This window comes from Solanum tuberosum, unplaced genomic scaffold, assembly GCF_000226075.1.
Source record: "Solanum tuberosum cultivar DM 1-3 516 R44 unplaced genomic scaffold, SolTub_3.0 scf00099, whole genome shotgun sequence".
Classification (NCBI taxonomy): domain Eukaryota; kingdom Viridiplantae; phylum Streptophyta; class Magnoliopsida; order Solanales; family Solanaceae; genus Solanum; species Solanum tuberosum.
In genome coordinates, this window is record NW_006239023.1 from 679,504 (window position 1) to 699,873 (window position 20,370).

General features: G+C 32.7%; 2 protein-coding genes across 2 annotated transcripts; both read left to right on the forward strand.

Moving 5' to 3' along the window:
• The first annotated feature begins 3,721 nt into the window (after positions 1-3,721).
• Positions 3,722-6,905, forward strand: LOC102586485 (CRIB domain-containing protein RIC10-like). Its single transcript, XM_006348022.2, has 5 exons — positions 3,722-4,090; positions 4,219-4,382; positions 4,459-4,556; positions 4,702-4,786; positions 6,205-6,905. The coding sequence occupies exons 1-5, from the start codon at positions 3,963-3,965 to the stop codon at positions 6,417-6,419; spliced, it is 690 nt and encodes a 229-aa protein (XP_006348084.1). The 5' UTR covers positions 3,722-3,962; the 3' UTR covers positions 6,420-6,905.
• Positions 6,906-7,394: 489 nt separating this feature from the next.
• Positions 7,395-9,412, forward strand: LOC102598381 (COBRA-like protein 10). The gene is made up of 2 exons (XM_006348139.1): positions 7,395-7,920; positions 8,001-9,412. The coding sequence occupies exons 1-2, from the start codon at positions 7,395-7,397 to the stop codon at positions 9,410-9,412; spliced, it is 1,938 nt and encodes a 645-aa protein (XP_006348201.1).
• The last annotated feature ends 10,958 nt before the right edge of the window (positions 9,413-20,370 follow it).

Here is a 20,370-nt window from a genome sequence, read left to right on the forward strand (position 1 = left end):
TGGTTCCCCCCCCCCCCCCCCCCAAAAAAAAATGCATTTGGAAATGAATGATTTTGAGCTATTAGGTAATACTACTTCTACAATACCCGATAAGTTGGGCCGATGTCAGATCATGACTTTTTGTAATTTAAACTCGAAACCTTTTACCGACTAAGATCAAAAACTATAATATAGGTGATTAACCCTAATATTTACATGCCTAAATTTGTATTTTTGGACCTGCATAGGCTAATCTAATTGTGAAATCAATTTAATTAGCAGGTAGAACTACTCAACAAATGTAGGTTTTTACCTTTTACGGCAGATAAACTATTGGCAATTTAATTTCATCATTAGATTATTCACTCGACAAATGCATACCAATTTCCATTGATAGACGTACTTTGAGCCTTTGATCTAATGCTGTTTAATTAAAGGGAATTCTCCGCATAACAATACGAATTGTTGTCGTATGACTAGAAAGATTTTTAAAAAAAAGACAGTATAAATACAATATATCTAATGTAGTTCGACTTTTTCTCAAGTCATGTCCATAGCTATCTTTGTCAAATTAAAGAAATAATTAATCTCTCACAGTACATCAAGTTGATTCCAATTAATAAGTTATAACATTCCTTTCATATCTATCATCTACAGCTGCATCAAAATTTCTGATGTAACATCATGCAAAACTGATTTATATTTAAAAAATTTATAATCCAAAACTACTAACACAAAGAATAAAATTCTTGAATAATAATCTTTCAAGATTTGGACTTAAGAATTAAAAGCAGCAGCTGTCTGAAGGTGATCAACACATTTCTAATTGAAGCAATATGAAACTTCCACGATGCTGCATTAGAATTATTACATACAAACGTGGTTCCAACTTCCAATTATTGTTTTTTAATTATATTTTTGTTTAATTTCATTCTCCAAATTACACATAGCAATTAGGTAGGATTTTTGCTAGTGAAAATAAATAAATTAGAGAACGCCACATGACTTGTGTCATGCTACAAATACATTAATTATCTAAAAGGAGAATGATTCTAAGAGACATATGCAATTTGGATTAAATAATTTAAACTAAAGATTTAGATTCGATTATTTATTCTGATTTCTTACCTTTAAAAAAAAAAGCCTGACAGTTGGTAAGAATACCGTTATTTGATCCTTAATTAAGGTATCTCAATTCTAACTAATTATTTTGTTCTACACTGAAGGGACTCGTTAAAAGGAGAAAAAAAGTGCACCAATGAGCAAATAGAAGACTTGAACTATATATTAATTATGAAAAAAAAGAATAAATTAAGGATAAGACTTTTATGATTGGCTGCAAGTGGATGGACTTAAATGCTACGAGCACGTATATATAAAAATCTCAAAATATTAAGAAAGAACTTTTGTAATTGAATTAGACTGCAATCCAATATTGTAGGTTTATTTTTTATTTTTTTAAATCATATTTAAATTGGCATATTAAAATTTAAAGTCAACAGAATTACAGATGTAAAATACAAGAATATGGGTAAACAGTAATATGATTAATATATACCGCCCTGAATACAGAAGGCATGTCATCAAGATCAACAATAATCTATTTATTATATTACTTTGTAAATGATTTGGTACGAGAGTTTTGACCACTGTATGAATAGTCTCTATTAGGGTTCCATCGAAATTAGAGAAATCTGATCCTAAACTAGAAAGAACGTAAATACGGAGTATAATTATCAAAAAATATTGCTAAAAAAAAATACCATTAGCATAGATCTAATGTATAAGGAAAATAAACACTTAATCAACATAAATCTTAAAGTAGAAGAAAAGTAAGTATTACAAAATATTTTCAAATATATTGTTAATATTCCCTTTCATGAACACTTATATATTTTCAAATTTCTAGCCCTTCCATTACATATATACTATTAATTAAAAATAATAATGTAAATTTTCTTTTCAAACTGAAGAGAATTAAGTAGGCATGCATGTGCCTTATATTATTGGAGAAATATGATTTATTATCACTCTTATTTTCATCTTTAATATTGTTACTTTGAACTTGATGTTCCCCATTACCTCTTTTCTCAACTCTTTAGCGTATCATGGCATGATAACCAAAAAAGAGAGAGAGAGAGAGGAGGAGGAAAGGAAATATGTTTGCTATTGTAAAAACACAAAGGGTCTTAGCGAAATATTGTTTGTTTTTATAATCTTTTTCAAGTATATTTTAAATTGGATAACATTATAATAATGCATAACACTAATAATATGTATACACTTTATTCCATGTTTAAGTGTTCAATCGAAATAGATCATAGTTTGAATGTCTAAATGACTTAATGAAATTTTCTAACAAATTAAAAAGATTATCAATATTTAGTTAAAAAAATAATAGATAGTAAACAAGAATTAGTGTGTTATTCAATTTGAGAAAGAATTCCAAATTTGATAGGGAAAGGATTGATGTGGGCATGGGTGAGTTAGGGACAAGAAATAGTAGTGGATGTGGCTAGAAAAGACTTGGTGGGAGGAGTGGAGGGTGGGTAGGTAGCATATGGGATTGAGTTCCATGAAGAAGAATATTAATTAACATGTTATGTTTGCCATTCCAATCCCTACAATTAACCAAACTATACATTTTCTGATGCTGAAATTTTATCTACCTAACCACTCCCAATACTATCAAGAGAAAAGAAAAAAAACTCAGCTTCCGTTTGCTTAACTTAAAAGAAAGTAGCTTTTAAAAAAGTTAAATTTTAGTAACTTTAAGTTAAAAAATAAAAAGTTGGAGAGTATCTATTTTTAATTTTTTTAAAGTTATTTTAAAATACTTTTAACTTTGCGAAACACTTCCAAAAACTAAAAATGACTTAAAAATATGTTTGATTAACTTTTAAGCCTAATCCAAAGAGGCTCTCCTCTTTTTTCTTTTTTTTTTCTTTTCTTGAAAATTTGGGATCAACTTAAAAGTATGTTTCATTAACCATTTTCAATATATATGTAGTTATGTACTAGAAAAGAAAATGACAGGACTCCGCGATTTACTCTTTCAACTACAAAGCCACCTATACGCCAACAAAACATTTACAACACCACTTATAACAATAAGCTATTAAATGTCATTTATTTAATTTATGTTGTAGTAGTGGAGTATATATCTTATTATTTTCCATTTTTAATTATGAAAACTAATTCAGTGGGATATCCTATTTCTTAAATTCGTTGCTATTTTTATATTGTTATTTTGTAATTATTATGTTGTTTGGTCCCTTGATTATTGATAAATCATGATTTTAATCCTCATTTTATTTGACCAAGCATAATTCAACCTTTAATTACCTGAAATGTGCCCTTTTTTGTCTATTTATATAAAAAAATATATATGTCAGTTTTAGATTATTATTTTTTGAACTATATTAGGCTTAATATGGAGTAACAACACAAATTTAATATACTTACATAGATAATTGAGTGATTTATGATTTAATAGTTCCTTAAATTTGTAAAGATTTACTATCAAAAGAATAAAAAATGCACCCATCGATTTTTAAATATAGAGTAATAACACAAAATTAAATATATGGATAATTGAGTGATTTAACACTTAGTAATTTTTAAAATCTATTAATAAATTGAAGGTTAAATGTGCAAAATCGTGAAGACCAGAATAAGAATTTGTTGATATTTGAGGGATAAAAGTGTCATTTTTCCTACTATTATTTCAGAATATGAATTACACCCCAGCCCCAAATCCCCCTTTTGTAGTCTGTATGTTCTTTGTAAACTAACCTCAACCCCTTTCTTTTTTGTGAGGTTTTCGTGGTTGTCCACCTCTAACTTTCTCTCTTTCCCCTAGTTCTTCTTCTTCAACTCTCCATTTTTGTATCATTTGCCACTTTTCTCTTTCTTTCCCTTTTCATTTCTCGCATTTTCCCTCTTTGGCCTTTTTTTCTTGATTTCAAACTATTGTTTTTTGCATGGTTGGTTTCTTGGTTATTACATTTTTATTATGCCTAGATTACTTGAAGAAAGATGATGGGCAATGCAGCAGTAAGTTGAGGAGAAGGAATACCCCTTTCTTTTCTATCAGATTTTATCAAGAAAGGTATTCTACTCAACCCCCAAGACAGAAAAAAGATTCAATCTTTACATCATGCAATTTCTGTCTGTATGTTGAGAAGGGTAATTGAAGGTCAATTTTTTATAGTATTGTGTTTGCATTTTTTGGTTTAGGCAAAGGAATTGGTTCTTCACATTTAAGTGCTGCTGCTGCTGCTGCTTCTATCTGTATTCTGTTTCATCTCTGAGCAGAGGGTGTTTGTTGTATTGGGGTTTTACATACTCTTCTATGGGAACCAAAATGAAGGGGATCTACAAATACATTTCTAATATTTTTGGTAATTCCCTTTTTTCCCTTTAGCCCCATATCCCTATTTTAGTTTTTGAGTTGATTTTTTTTTATTGTGATTACAGTTGTGAAGGAGAGGGAGATAGAAATTGGATTTCCAACTGATGTTAAGCATGTGGCACATATTGGTTGGGATGGACAATCAGGCAATGCACCTAGTTGGGTATGTTTTTAGTTTTTTTCACCATTCTTTGGTCCACATATTTGTATCTGCCCTTTTCTAAATTCATCATTTTGTAAGAAAGATTCTTTTTCTTTTTTTTTTAATTTTCATATACCTAATATTTTGTTTGTTTGGAACTTTATAGATGAATGAATTCAAGACTGGGCCTGATTTTGCAGCAACTTCTATTGGTAATTCTGGTTCTGCACATTCTCCATGGGCATCACAAGGTTAATATTTTGCCTCTAAAAAACTCTCCTTTTCCCTCTTGTGTGCTCCTTTTACTACCAATTGTCATGTGACAAGCCAAGAATAATGACTAAAGATGTGTTACATATTATTGAATAGTTGGAATCATTTGGATAGAATCAAGAAAACAAAGCAAGTGTCTGATATGTTGCTTTAAAACATGTGCAGTGTCTATAATCAGACAATGTCCCAATGGCTGTAGGGTTTTGTCACGGGTTTGAGATGTTGATTGAAATATGATAAACTTGTCCTATGTTTTGTACAAATGTATAGAAAACTCTGTTAAAATGGACAGGACAATTCTTTCTTTTATTTGTTTTATAGTTTTCGTCTTGTTTTGTTTTTCTTTGAAGGGTGTGTATCTCCTAGGAGAATTCAAATTTACATTTTTAAATGCATGAGATTTCCGAATGACATATTCTCAAGTGTTATTTGAAATGAATCAAAAATAAGGTTGAAATGAAATGTGACTGCAGTTTGCATTTGTAATCCAAATTATATTAGGTAAATCTGAGTCGGTGCAAAAAGTTTAAGCTTGTGAAAATGAATTTACATAGGGCCAAAGTCCTCAATCCAAAGGGACCCCAAAGATTCTTTGCCTCAAACCAGGGAAAGCTTTGGACTTATCTGTCACAGAAAGGTCTTTAACTTGGCACCAGAAAGGGACAGTTTTTGATGTGCTTTTCTAAAATTAATCTTGGCTGCTAGGCAAATATTGTCTAGTACCAATGACCCTAATATAGTAATTTCATAACATCAAGATTACCAAAGAATCATCTGTGAAAAGGTTAGAAAGGAATATATATCTTGTAAATTATTCTTTGAGTCGGAATCATTCAATTGACCAGTAATACAAGCATGTCACTCAATTAAGTTGCATCTTAGTTCTCTTTGAAGCTAAGCTAATCTAAGTTTCATAAAGTATTCTGTGTTTTTGTCTCTTGGATAAGAAAGCAAGCAACTAGTGTGACTAAGATTTATGGCTCGGTCCTTTAGATTACCATTATGCATTATCACTTATTTTGACTAGTGACGTTCAGCGTAAAAAATTGTTCAGGGGAGTGCCCAGTTTCTTGTTTTTTCTTGAAAGAACTTTGATGTGGAAAAGTTTCTTAAATGCTGACGTGCAGTCTGTTTGTAGGTCATTCAACTTGGTTGTATTGCTCTTTGTTTATGTATTTGAGTGAGAACTGTTTTCAAAATCTTTCCATATTCTACTTGAAGTGGTTCATAAATGAATATTTAAGTTTCATGTGATGGACTGATTTCTATTGCCAACTTTGGAACTTCTTGATATGAGTTGATTCACAAAACAAGCTGCAAGTTTTTCATAGAAGATGTATCGATCCTGATTTTCTGTAGATACTTACTTTATGGTTCTTATCCGTCTTTTTGACAGATTACACAGAGTCATTGAGACAGCAACAATCATCTGATCTTTACAGGGACGTAACACCTACAGTGGGTCCTAAGAAACAAAAGCGGAGGAAGGCCAAGTCGACATCCTCTCCTAGGTCTGGTTCATCATCCTCGTCAAGGTCATCACGAGCAGAAAAATCCAAGACTAAATTTGTCGAAGGCAATGCTAAACCACTAAACATAGAGGTGGCTTAATGGTACAAACTTGTAGCTTAAACTGCTGAGAATTCTGTCATTGCCTAGCTATCAAAGTTGTTCATAGTCCTCATGGAAGGATCCACGAGAAAGATGAGGAGGGTATAGAAACTTGAGTAGATGTAGAGAGTGTTACACTACAAATGTTATAAAGTAATATGGAAGAAACCTAAAGAAGTAGTAGGAGGGCTTAGAGATGTGAAAACACAAGGTGAAAAACTTGAAAACTTCCAAAACCAGGACAATGTTTTGGGAGAATTATAAATTCTTTTCCTTTATTTCTTCTATTTATTTTTCTCTTAGTTTTATCGTTCCTCTTCTTGTAACTACAACGAGGAAGGATCGTGTAAAGAGTTGAATCGTTTAGTCTATTGGTTGAAGATTGTACTAATGCTAATTATTTGATTTGAACAATCTCCAGGGATTCTCTCATACTCCTGGTTTTCCTCTAGTTTCATTATATGTAGATATTGGTATTCTTTTTTTGTGTATAAGTTATTGTTACTGTTTGGACCTCAATGTCTCCAATAGAATGTTGCAGTTCATGTCCCTTTGCATAAAATCATCTAACAATATGGCCTGTAATTTATTCTTCTTTTATTGAAAAATCGAGCTGGAAAAAGAGTAATAAAACCATGATTTGGACATTGATTCAAAATTATTATTTCATGATGAAATTAATAACAACAGAATCAATGCTGCTAAAGGATCTAAGGGCAAAATGGTCAAGTAATTTATAACCAAAATACCAAAAAAACAGAACATAATTAATGAAAAATAAAAGAAAAAAAGATTGAATAACCGTTGGTAGTTTGGTCCCGCCATTTCAGTCGTAGCTTACATGGAGGAAAAAAATTTCATCTGAATTCTGACCAAGTCTTCACTTAAATCAAGATTATCATCTCAAATGTCTCTTTTCTCTTCTTTTTTTCCAAATCTTGAAATCCTATTCAAAATTTGTAGAAAATAATGAAGATGGTCTCAAAATCCATCATCTTTTACATAATCTTGTTTTCTGTCAATATTAAGGCACAAGATTATGATGGTAAATTACCACCTGCAGAAAATAACTGCAATGGTATATTTTTATCCTATGTATTCATCTCTAGGACGAAAGAGCTTCCGCATGTAAAGAATGCAACTGCACAAGCTTGGGCCTTTAAGGCTACAGCAACAGTACTTAATGCAGGTATATATGAGCTCAAGAACTGGAAAATCTTCATCGGGTTTCAAAATCGCGAACTTTTAGTCTCAGCTAGTAATGCTGTTTTATTAAGTGGTGATGATTTTCCTGCTCCTGTTGGAAATGGAACTTACCTAGCTGGCTATCCTCAGGCAGATTTGAAAACGTCGATTGATACTGCTGGTGATGTTAAGAAGATTCAAGCAGAGATTGAGTTAACAGGTACACAATTTGGAATCAAACCACCAGGTTATCCCATGCCTAAGACTATTAAACTTTTCAATGATGGATACAAATGTCCAGTAGCAAAACGCAAAGGTAAGTTTGTAAATCAGCTACATTTTTGCCGCGAATCTTGATTGAATTCTGAATCTTTGTTTTTGTGTATTGTGTGGCAGCAATAAAAATGCATGTCTGCTGCGTGAAAGATCCAAAATTTAAGGTTAAAAATTTCACAACCAAGTATTTCCCACGGCAAAATGGTGATCTTTTGATCTCTTATGATGTTATGCAAGCCTATCCGAATAACTATCAAGCACAAGTGACCATACAAAATAGTAATCCTTTGGGACGCCTTGATCAGTGGAATTTAACTTGGGAATGGATGAGAGGGGAGTTTATATACTCGATGAGGGGTGCATACACTCGCAAGAAAGACTATTCTAATTGTGTCTATGGTGCTGCAGGACAGTACTATAAAGACTTTGATTTTTCTAAAGTTTTGAACTGTGAAAAGAAGCCTACTATAGCTGATTTGCCTCGAGAAAGAGCTCAAGATAAAGATGTAGGTATGTTGCCATTCTGCTGCAGGAATGGTAGCATCATGCCCACTGTAATGAATGCAACCAATTCAAAGTCTGTGTTTCAGTTACAAGTCTATAAGCTTCCACCAGATTTGAATCTAACAGCTCTCTACCCTCCCGAAAGATGGAAAATTGTCGGTCTACTTAATCCGGATTATAAATGTGGACAAGCCTTAAGAGTAGATGAAGCACAGTTCTTAGATCCAACTGGACTTCATGCTACTGTAATAGCTATTGCAAGTTGGCAAATAGTCTGCAATATCACAAAGCCAAAAGATAGAGCGAATCGGTGCTGTGTTTCATACAGTGCCTATTACAATGATTCTGCAATCCCCTGCAACACTTGTGCATGTGGTTGTGACAATTCTGTCAAATGTAGTCAAAATGCACCAGGACTGCTTCTTCCTCCAGAAGCACTTCTGGTGCCATTTGCAAACAGAAGAGAGAAATCCTTGTATTGGGCTAAACTAAAACACTATCATGTCCCTAAGCAGTTACCTTGTGGCGACAATTGTGGGGTTACCATAAACTGGCATATCGATTCAAACTATAAATCAGGGTGGACTGCTCGGATTACTCTATTCAATTGGGGAGCAGTTAATTTCGTGGACTGGTTCGTTGGCATCCAGTTCAAGAAAACAGGTTCAGGATTTGCACAAGCTTTTTCTTTCAATGGAACTTTGCTTCGAAACATAAATGACACAATTTTCTTGAAAGGACTACCTGGTTTAAATTACTTGATGGCAGAAGCTGATGGACCAAAACCTGGAGACCCTAGAGTACCCGGAAAGCAACAATCTGTCCTCAGATTTAATAAGAAACACTTAAAAGGTATTGATATATTAAAGGGGGATGGATTTCCAACAAAGTTGCTATTCAATGGGGAAGAATGTGCACTTCCCACACATCTTTTAGCAGCAGATGGAAGAAAATGGCGTGCAAAATCTTGGGTAATCGCCATCATAACATTGTTAACCTTCTTGCTGATGCTAAAAGACCTGCAATGATTGAAAGGTGATCATGTTTTTGGCTTGTACATTTCAAGTAAATGGAAGGAGATTCTTAAGTGAAACATATAGTTGACACTCTGCCAAGGGAAGTTTCCGTTACTAACCTCAGATTAGTATAGCACCATGTCCAAATATGATAAATGAATTGATATTCTCAGCATTAAGCACACATGAATCGTGTTTTGCAGAATGATTCTTCTGACTGTGCGCTGCAAATTAATGCACATTGAAGCTCATTAAAGCACCAAAACACTGCAAATGAAAATAAAAACGAAGAAAGAGTTGTTTCATCCAAGAACATGGTCTTATTTGTACCAAATTTGGAGGATCATAAGCAGGCATATGGCTTTCCTGGTACCCTTAAAAGAGAAAGTATGCAGTCCGTAAGATAAGCTCCATTTATCATGTACCTTTTCCAGATTGTGTGAACAATATCTATTTCATGGCAAAGGGAAAACTCCTTATGATTACAATTGTTGTGTTATTGTTCTAGTGTCCGTGTTCTATGCTTTTAGATAGACACAAATCACAATGGCCAGGAAAAATCTTACCCGCGCCCAGCACCTAGTGTTTGCACCAGACACATGTATCTTGCATATAGCCTTAATTCTATTATATGTGATACGTATTTACACTTTAAATTTGTGATTTCTATGATTAATTGTCTGATTTGGTGCAAACAATGAAGGTGGATAAGTATATTTATATTGTTGCACTAGTAAATTTGTAATACATGGAAACAAGAGCATAAAGCACATGTAGATTAAAAGTTACAACTTCAGCCAAAAACTGATCAGTTTCTAATTAATGTTATCATCTCCCCATTAGTGTATTACAATGACAAAGCAGAAACAGAGAGCCAAAGATCACAACAAAGCTGAAATCTTTTGACACAATCTATAGTTTAAATTATTAATCAAATTAGAAACAAAAACATTCAAAAGAATAGTATCGCTTGCTTCATCATTGTAAACTTTCATCAATTCAGTTAGGAAATGAAAATATTGACAACATTGAGAGCAATTTTAGAAGAAGAAGAAGAGATCATTTTATTGCTTTTTTATCAATAGAAAATGTGATGCCTATTTATACAAGTAGAACTGTGAGTTTCTAGAAGAATCTTTTACTGTTACATTGGTTATAACAAACTAACTAATTTGTAACCAACTTAACTCACCACTCATCTAATACATCTACTAACTCACTTTATATTTCAATACTCCCCCTCAAGCTAGGATGGAAGACATCTACAACTCCTAGCTTGGAAAGAAGAAACTGATGTTGCACTGTCCCTAATCCCTTCGTAAACAAGTCTGCTAGTTGTGATTTAGTTCCAACAAATTCTGGTTTGATCAATCCATCTTTGAGCTTTTCTCTCACAAAATGACAATCAATTTCAATATGCTTAGTTCTCTCATGAAAAATAGGATTGGAAGCAATCTGCATGGCTGCTTTGTTGTCACAACACAACCTGACTGGAGTGTTTATGTCTATCTTTAGATCTTTCAGCAATCCAATTAACCAAGTGATTTCTGCCACTGTCCCTGCCATACTTTTGTATTCAGCCTCTGCTGAGCTTCTACTTATTGTATGTTGTTTCTTGGATTTCCAAGAGATCATTGACTCTCCAAGCATAACCACATATCCTGTAACTGACCTCCTCGTATTAGGGCATGTTGCCCAATCTGAATCACAAAATGCTGTCAAGTCTGTAATTGCTCCTATCTTCAATAATATCCCTTGTCCAGTGCCCCTTTTAAGTATCTAATAACTCTCAATGCTGCATCCCAATGTGACTTCTTGGGATGTTGCATAAACTGACTAAGAACTTGAACTGCAAAACAAATGTCTGGCCTGGTGATTGTCAAATAGATCAGCTTTCCTATCAACTGCTGGTAACTATGTATATCAGTCATGATTGGATCACTCTCATTTCCAACCACTGAGTCATACTCCACTAAAGTGAGTTTCATGTTCATCTCCATAGGAGTAGAGACTGGTTTAGTTCCTCCCAATCCTGTTGTGGACAACAATTCTAATGTATATTTTCTCTGGTTGAGCAATATTCCCTTGTCTGACCTCATCACCTCTATTCCCAGAAAGTATCTTAGGGGCCCTAAGTCTTTTACTTTGAACTTGCTGTGTAAAGTCTCCTGAGCACTGTTAATCATCTTTTTGTTGTTCCCTGTTATTAGTAAATCATCAACATAAACTAAAATCATTACTATGTCATCTCCTGACTGTTTTGTGAACAATGAGTGATCATGTGGGCTCTGAGTATATCCTGCTTCAATTAAGGCAGTGGTCAGCTTGATGTTCCATTGTCTTGAAGCTTGCTTTAAGCCATATAGAGATTTAATCAGCTTGCATACTTTAGACTCCCCTTGTCTGTGAAAACCTTGTGGCAAGGACATGTAGACTTCCTCATACAAGTCTCCTTGTAAGAATGCATTATTGACATCCATCTGCATCAAGGGCCAATCTTTTGAAGCTGCAATAGTGATAAGAGTTCTCACTGTTACCATCTTGGCAACAGGTGAAAAAGTCTCATGATAATCCAACCCCTCCTTTTGATTATAACCCTTGGCTACCAACCTTGCTTTGTACTTGTCTATAGATCCATCCGCCTTATGTTTGATCTTATAAACCCACTTAGAACCAATGGCTTGCTTCCCAGTTGGTAAGTCTACAACCTCCCAAGTGTTATTACTTTCTAAGGCAGCTATTTCATCACTCATGGCTGCTATCCATCTTTCATCTAAGGATGCCTCACTGAATGACTTAGGTTCAGAAGGTTGTGAAAGAGCTCCTAAGTAAGCCTGATAAGGGACAGACAAATGTGAATAATTGAGACAATCTGAAATAGGGTAGAAGCAACTAGCAGATGGTTTATGAGCAGTTATATAGGCATCAAGCCAACTCGGTGGTTTAGCATTTCTAACTGGTCTGATCTTGGCATGTCTGATAGGTTGGATGTCTTGTGATTGTGTTGAATCACTCACACATGGTGGTGTATTGTCTGCAGCTTCTGTGATAACAATAGGATCTTCAACAATGTTGGGGATGGGATTTACAGTGCAGCTAGGCAAATAGTCTATTGATGTGTCTAACTGAACAGGTTCATTATGCTCAGCTGGAGCAATAGGACTCAAGTCTGAATTGCATAGCTCAAACATGTCTAGTTCACAGGACACTGCATCTGATTGATATGGAAAAACATGTTCTCTGAATGTAACATCTCTACTTACAAAGAATATCTTCTCATCAACATCATATAATCTGTATCATTTTTTAACTTCAGAATATCCAAGCAAGACTGACTTTCTAGCCCTTGCTGCAAATTTATCTCATTTGGGTAACTTAGTTGCATAACACAAGCAACCAAAGACCCTCAAATGATCAATTCTAGGTATTTTCTGGTGTAACATTTCATAAGGTGATTTCCCATTCAACACTTCAGTAGGCAATTTGTTGATCAAATACACAGCTGTTCTAACACATTCACCCCAAAAATGAATAGGAAATGAACTTTGAAATCTCAGTGCCCTGGCTACTTCTAAAATATGCCTGTGTTTCCTCTCTACTACACCATTTTGTTGGGGTGTATAAACACAGCTACTTTGATGCACAATACCATGATAAGCTAGTAGATCAATGACTGAGGAATTGAAAAACTCAGTCCCATTATCAGACCTTAAAACTTTCACAGACAATGCAAACTGATTTTTTATTAAAGCAATGAAATCTTTGAGCACTACAATGACCTCACTTTTGGAATTAATGAGACATAACCATGTGTATCTACTATAGTCATCAACTATGGTAACAAAGTAGTATTTCTTGTCAAATGTGGGCTTTCTGTAAGGCCCCCAAACATCAATATGAACTAATTCAAATGCTTTAAAGGTTTTACTTGTACTAACTGGAAACTTCATCCTACATTGTTTTGCCATAGGACAGATCTCACAATAAGATTGTACATTCTTATCTGACAGATGTCTCAATGACTGGATGTGTTGCATTACTCCAGTTGAAGCATGCCCCAGCCTTAAGTGCCACAGTTTTGTATCTCCACTTCTATTCTCAGCAGCCATAGCATGCACAATTGGCTTTATTTGATTCTTTAATATGTACAATCCTTCCATTTCTTTACCAATCCCCAATACCTTGCCATTGTAAAGTCCCTGAAACACACAAAAGTCAGGGTAAAAGGAAACTGAACATTTGAGTTCTTTGGTTAGTTTTGAGACTGATAATAGGCTAAACTTAAAATCTGGCACATGTAGAACATTTTTAAGTTCATGTTCGTCTAAGACTTCTGCAACTCCAATCCCCTTGATTTCACATCTTTTCCCTGTTGGTACTTGAACACCATCACTATTACCATTATGTACTTTTCTACTAGTAACTAGTAAATCTTCATTAGGTGTAATATGATGTGTAGCTCCACTATCGATTATCCACTCACAAGCTTTATTATCTTTAGGATCTAAAGAGGCAATACCTGACATGTTAGCAACACAATCAGATGTTCCTGCTCTGTCCATTCTGTTTACCAGGTCTTCATACTGAGATGGTGACATTTGATTCTCAGTGTGTTTTTCCTTTTTGAATTCATCAGCATTCCGAGTGAAATGTGCATTTGGCTTAAAATCAGGCTTAAAATCAGGTTTGAAACCTTCAGTCCCCTTTCTCTTGCTTTGGAAATCTAGTGGATATCCTACCAACCTGTAACAATCTCCCTTGAAATGTCCTTTGAAACCACAATGATCACAAATTGTTCCTGGAGGCACAAATTTCTTTGTCCTTGGTCTGTACCCTTGAGTTTTTCCAGCTAACAGTGTGAGAGGATCTCTTGTTTTATCTAATACTCCTAAAGTTCTCTGGCTTTCCTCTTGCGCAGCTACTGCATATGCCTCATTAACAGTTACTATTGGCTTTCTAGCCAATATGCTACTTCTGATAGCACCAAAACTTTCATTTAATCCCATTAAGAATTGGAGTAGTCTCTGTGATCTCAGATGCATTACATAAGCAGCAGAATCCTCACATGCACAACCAGGTGAAGGAATCATAACATCCATTTCAGCCCACAGATCTCTCAATTTAGAGTAATACGAAGTCACAGAGTCAGTACCTTGTTTGAGAGCTGCAATTTTAGACCACAAATGATAAATTCTGGTAAGATCTGATCTATCAAATCTTTCTTCAAAGTCTCCCCAAACTCTTTTTGCATTCGAAGCGTATATTATTCCTGGTAGCAGTTCACTTGTAACAGTGCTCGCAATCCACGACAACACTATTGCATTACATTTTTCCCATTGCTCTTCTAATACTCCTTTGTAAGCTATTTTTGCACAGGATCCATCAATGAATCCAAGCTTCCCTTTTCCCCTGAGAGCCAACTTCATCGAACGACTCCACAGAGCATAATTCTCTGGTCCTGTTAATTTGATTGGAACTAAAACGAGTCCAGGAGCATCTGATGCCTGGAGATAGAGCGGATGATTATGATTTAGAGTAGTTACCTCATTTGTTGCCATTGATGTCTGTTCGTTTGTCACCATTGTTGATTGTTGCAGAAGCTTCTTCTCTTCTATTGCTTCACAGCATTCGGTTATCTTCTTCTACGCAGACCAATTCCCTATGATCCCTGCTCTGATACCATGTAAACTTTCATCAATTCAGTTAGGAAATGAAAATATTGACAACATTGAGAGCAATTTTAGAAGAAGAAGAAGAGATCATTTTATTGCTTTTTTATCAATAGAAAATGTGATGCCTATTTATACATGTAGAACTGTGAGTTTCTAGAAGAATCTTTTACTGTTACATTGGTTATAACAAACTAACTAATTTGTAACCAACTTAACTCACCACTCATCTAATACATCTACTAACTCACTTTATATTTCAATAATCATCAATCAAAATAAGTACGTATACTTAAAAAAAAAAAACGGCAAAGAACAAATGCAGTTATAGAATTTGAAGAACTAGTCATAGCGTATTTCAATGCAGAAATGGAGATCATTGAGGCAAGTCAAACTTTTTTTAAAAAAAAATTAAACTTTTAATTATGTTGACTTGTAATTATCAGAAGAAGCTATAAAGTAAGTGTTTTGACCCTCACACTTCAAACATTTTTACATAAAATTTGAACAGAGTGAGTATTTATTGATTTAATTTAATATCCTTTACAATTTACTCTATCTTTTCTATTCTATTTTTTCTTTGTAATAGTATAAGCTTATTTTTCATATTGTTAGTGCATAACACTATAAAACAATAAGGAATGATATAATTTATTAATATAAAATACTAATATAATATGATACATGATGCAACTATACGGAATAGTCATTCAAACAAGTTGCAAGTCTAATAACTAACAACCCTAACATGCATGGTAGGCATTGGTTTTATATAATAGTTGAGTGCATGATGTATACATAAGAAAAAAAATTATTACAACACCATACACTGATTTTTATGTCTAATAAAAATAAAAATTATGAACTAGAAGCACAAGGTGTATGTGCCCTATTGCACATACCTTCATGTCATGAAATCTTTTCGAGAATATATTTTGTCAGCAAGTTGGGTCAAAAACTACGATTATTAAAACAAAAGTATTTGTCATATTTTAGGGTATGATTAGCATGGAGGAAAAATATTTTCCAATTTTTATGGTTCAAATATTTTTCTAAAAAAATAAGTTTCTTACAAATAAGGAAATAATTTATTTGGTAAAAATAAGGAAAATAAATTTCATAAATAAACTTCCAAGCTCATTGCTTCCTTCCCACTCTAAATGACCAGTAACTCCACTCCTTGACCATCTCACCTCGGCATTTACTTTTTCTTGAAGGTGATTTTAAAACAAAGCTGATTTTAATGTCACACTTTCAAACTCAAAATGGGGGGAACTTTAATTTGAAGGTGACTTGCATATATTTCTCCGTTGAACATGTCTTGATCGACATCTACTACAACTAATTATTTTAATGTATTCTGTCATTAAACTTCATTATACCATTTATTAGCCACCATATATATAACTATTCTTATCTAACAAAGTTTTTTTCCACATAATTTATACAAGTAATAAAGAGAATTGGACACCAATTGATCCTGAGGCTAATAAGTGCTTGAACTCATACGTGATGGTTTTTGTTGTGACTTGTGACCTTCTAGTCACTTACCTCCTCCGTTTACTTATATTTTTCATGTTTGAATCGTTTTCTAATAATCAATTTAACTAATTTTTTAAATTAAATTGAGATGTTGTAAAAATTATATTAAAAAAATAATCATACATCGCCATTAGTATTCAAATTTATACACGCGCACAAACGGTACTTAATACCTTCACTTTTGTAGTTGCATATATAGTTAATTTTGGTTATTTTTTTCAATGTAAAATTCTTTTGTGATAATAATACCAAACAATATAATAATGATAGTACGACGCTTAGGTTAATAAGCTTTTATAGCACATACCATTCTAGATATGGAAATTTAATATTTGGAGAGCATTAAAATCTAAGCTATATATATTGCAGCAGAAAGAAAAAAGCATGCATAAGTAGTATGGTCCAATTTCAGTTATGATGATATATTCGTTGCATTAATGCGTTGAGACACTCCTTCGAAAATTGTTTGATCAGTAGTCGTAAACTTTATTATTAATACGAACTAAATACTGACCTATTCAAACAAGTCCTTATTTGGTAAAAACTCATAGCTCTTCTAGCAGTTAGTCAACCAAAGATGAGATATATTTTCTCAAGTCTCAATTTACATGGCCTAGTTAAAATTTTGATATTCAAATTTTTAAACGTATATTGTAAATTTAGAGATAGAAGCTTTAAATTTTTTGAAATAATATTTGTATATTTGAAAAATTGTAAAAAGTATTATATAAATATAATAATTTAAAACTTAAAATATTTGAAAGACATAAATAAATTTTGGTCAAAGAAAAACTTGATTGATTCGCGAAATTTCAATTGTACCATATACATTAGGACGAAGAAAGACAATGAGCACCACTTTAATTAGCAAGAAAAAAATATCCCAAAATAAGTGTCATCGTCAAGACAAAAATTAGTATATTTTTCAACTATACTCTTGTATTACTCCCTTCGTTCGAATTTACTTGTCTAATACTTCCTCTGTCCCAACAATAGTTGTCCAATATTGACTTGACAATTAAACACCTTAAGAAACACTAAATAATATAGTAATATATATTACTATATTATCATTTGACTTTACTAAATTTAATGTTTTATCAAATGTGTTAGATGATAAATAGACACAAAAGGTAAATTATATCTTGATTTTCTAAATTGAACAAGTATTGTTGGACAACTATTTTTAGTATAGTTGGACAACTATTTTTAGTATAGTGAACAACTATTATTGGACGGAGGGAATATTTCCTAATTTGATTTCTACTTTTACTTGTCATTTTAATTTGACAAATCAAGAAAAGCCAAAAAATTCTATTATACCCTCAAGTTATTATTTTTTTATTCTTTTTTTTTTATTGTTACCCTCAAGTTATTAAGATTGAGTTAATGTCTTTGAAAAATGTAGTGAGTAAATATGTTTGAGACCCTATCAATTAATAGGGGTAAAATAGTAAACTTACTATATCAAAAAAAAATTCTTAATAGGTGTCAAGTCAAAATTTGACAAGTAAATCTGAATAGATTGAGTAACAAACTACTCCTTCAAAACATCTACTCCATCCGTCCATTTTTAGTTGTCATGTTGCGCTTTTCGAAAGTCAATTTACCTAATTTTGAAAGTTAATTTAGATTACATTAATTCGATATTTTAAACAAAAAAAATTAGATATTCAAAAAGTACTATATATTGCAATTTTTTTGCATATCAATATTATGAAAAAAACACATCAAAAAATTTTAGTTAAAAATCTTATAGTTTGACTCTAAAAAAATCATGACAACTAAAAGAGGACAGAGGAAGTAATGAATATGAGTAACTTAGTAAACAATTTAATACTCCCTTATTTGTCTTAAAGGTGTAAAAATGAGCTAAAACTACCCTTAATTGTGACGAAGGGAATATATATATTTGGAAACCAAAAATTAATTGAGCATGTTGGTGACTCTAAATGCATGTAATTAGGAAGATTTTTGTAATTTATAACAGTTAAGTTCCATCTTAAAATAACCATGCATGCATGTCAAATTGCAGATGATCATTATAATTTCTTCTGGTGCTATATCTGCATAAGAAAATAACGTGACCCTGCTACATTTCTGGTAAACAAATCATGACAATATATATATAGCTAATAAAACAAAGATTGAAACTCTTAAATGGTACATATTGTTCTATCCGTGTCTGCATAAGAGACAAAACTGTGTTGGAGTACTGAAATCAATCTCCGGTGAGAAATTACTCTTGCACTGTCAAAATTGTACTGATCGATCGATTTCGGGGTTGAATCGATGGAAGAAGAGATAGAGAAATAACAAGTTATGAATTAATTGTGATCTCTTGCGTTACTGCATTTCATCCCCCACACAATCATGATTTGCAGGAGAGAAATATTTGAATTAAAACCTAAATGTGTTACGGGTACGTACGTTGATCATCAAAACCGCCATAATAATAATGATTAAGGAATTTGAGCAATGATATAGCCAGAGGACTGACTACCTCTGGGCTATATATTCTTGTAAATCACCAAATAGGAAATTACATCAATGGCTTAAAAATGGGTGATTTGAAACTTTTGACTCGCGGACAAACCTCCAAGTCAAAAGTCAAAACTTGTAAATTAATTTAACATATAAAAAAAAAAGATTTGAAATTCAAGACCATCCACCTCCAAGTATTAGGGTTTTGCCCTGATTTTCTTATCATATTTTAAGTTTTTTTTTTTTTTCCTTAAAAGAAAGTCAAAGTATTACCATAAATACTTGAATTTTTCTTGAAAGGAAAATATAATTATTTTTCATATTTGGTTAGAGGAAAAATTTGGAGATCTATAAATTGAAAATCCTTATTCTCATAACATAACACAACACGTATCCACAATGTAGACATTTAATAGTTTTATTTATGAGGAGATTTTCTCTCTCTACAATTTTAATATTTTCTTATTAGTTTTAAAATATGTAGGCCAATTGGTCATATCATATAATAATATATGTCTTTTAATATAGTTTTATGTGTCGTCTAATTTATAGCCTTATGATTTGCAAATTGTAAGTTTCCACATGACGTCCTAATCCCTTTCGAACCCAACACCAAGACATTCTTGTTACTCACCCTCAAGGAAATTACACTCAATGACCTTCCAAATAGGTAATTTTAAACTTTTGAACCCCTATAGCTTTGTAGATATATATTAAAAAGTCAAAAAGCCAAAACTTGTTAATCTTTTAATTATGCCATGAAGGAAGCAAAATAAAAAATTCATAATCATATATCCACCTTCAAAGTTATTATATTCTTATAAATCATACTATGTATTATAAAAAAAAATTACAAAAATTTAGAGACCATGTGGGGTGTAACTCAATTGAAGAGTTCTCCGTACCTTCATTCTAGTTGGGTGGGGGTGTTCAAATGTCACTGTATCTCTCTCCCTAAATCCCCCACTTTCCATCCACCCCTTCTTAATAAAAAAAAGATTTAGAGACCCACTCAATGTCTCTATATCAAAATATGATTCTCCCTATTCATTTTTATTTATCGCACATTTTTTAATGAGTAAAATATAGAATCACAAATTTATTATTTTCTCTGTTCAATCATAGTTGTCCATTATATTAAAAATAGTTATTCAATAATATTTGTTCAGTTTAGAAAATCAAGAGATAATTTAACTTTTGTGTCTATTTTACCTTACTATTAAATACAATAAATCATCTAACACATTTCTTAAAACATTGAATTTAATAAAGTCA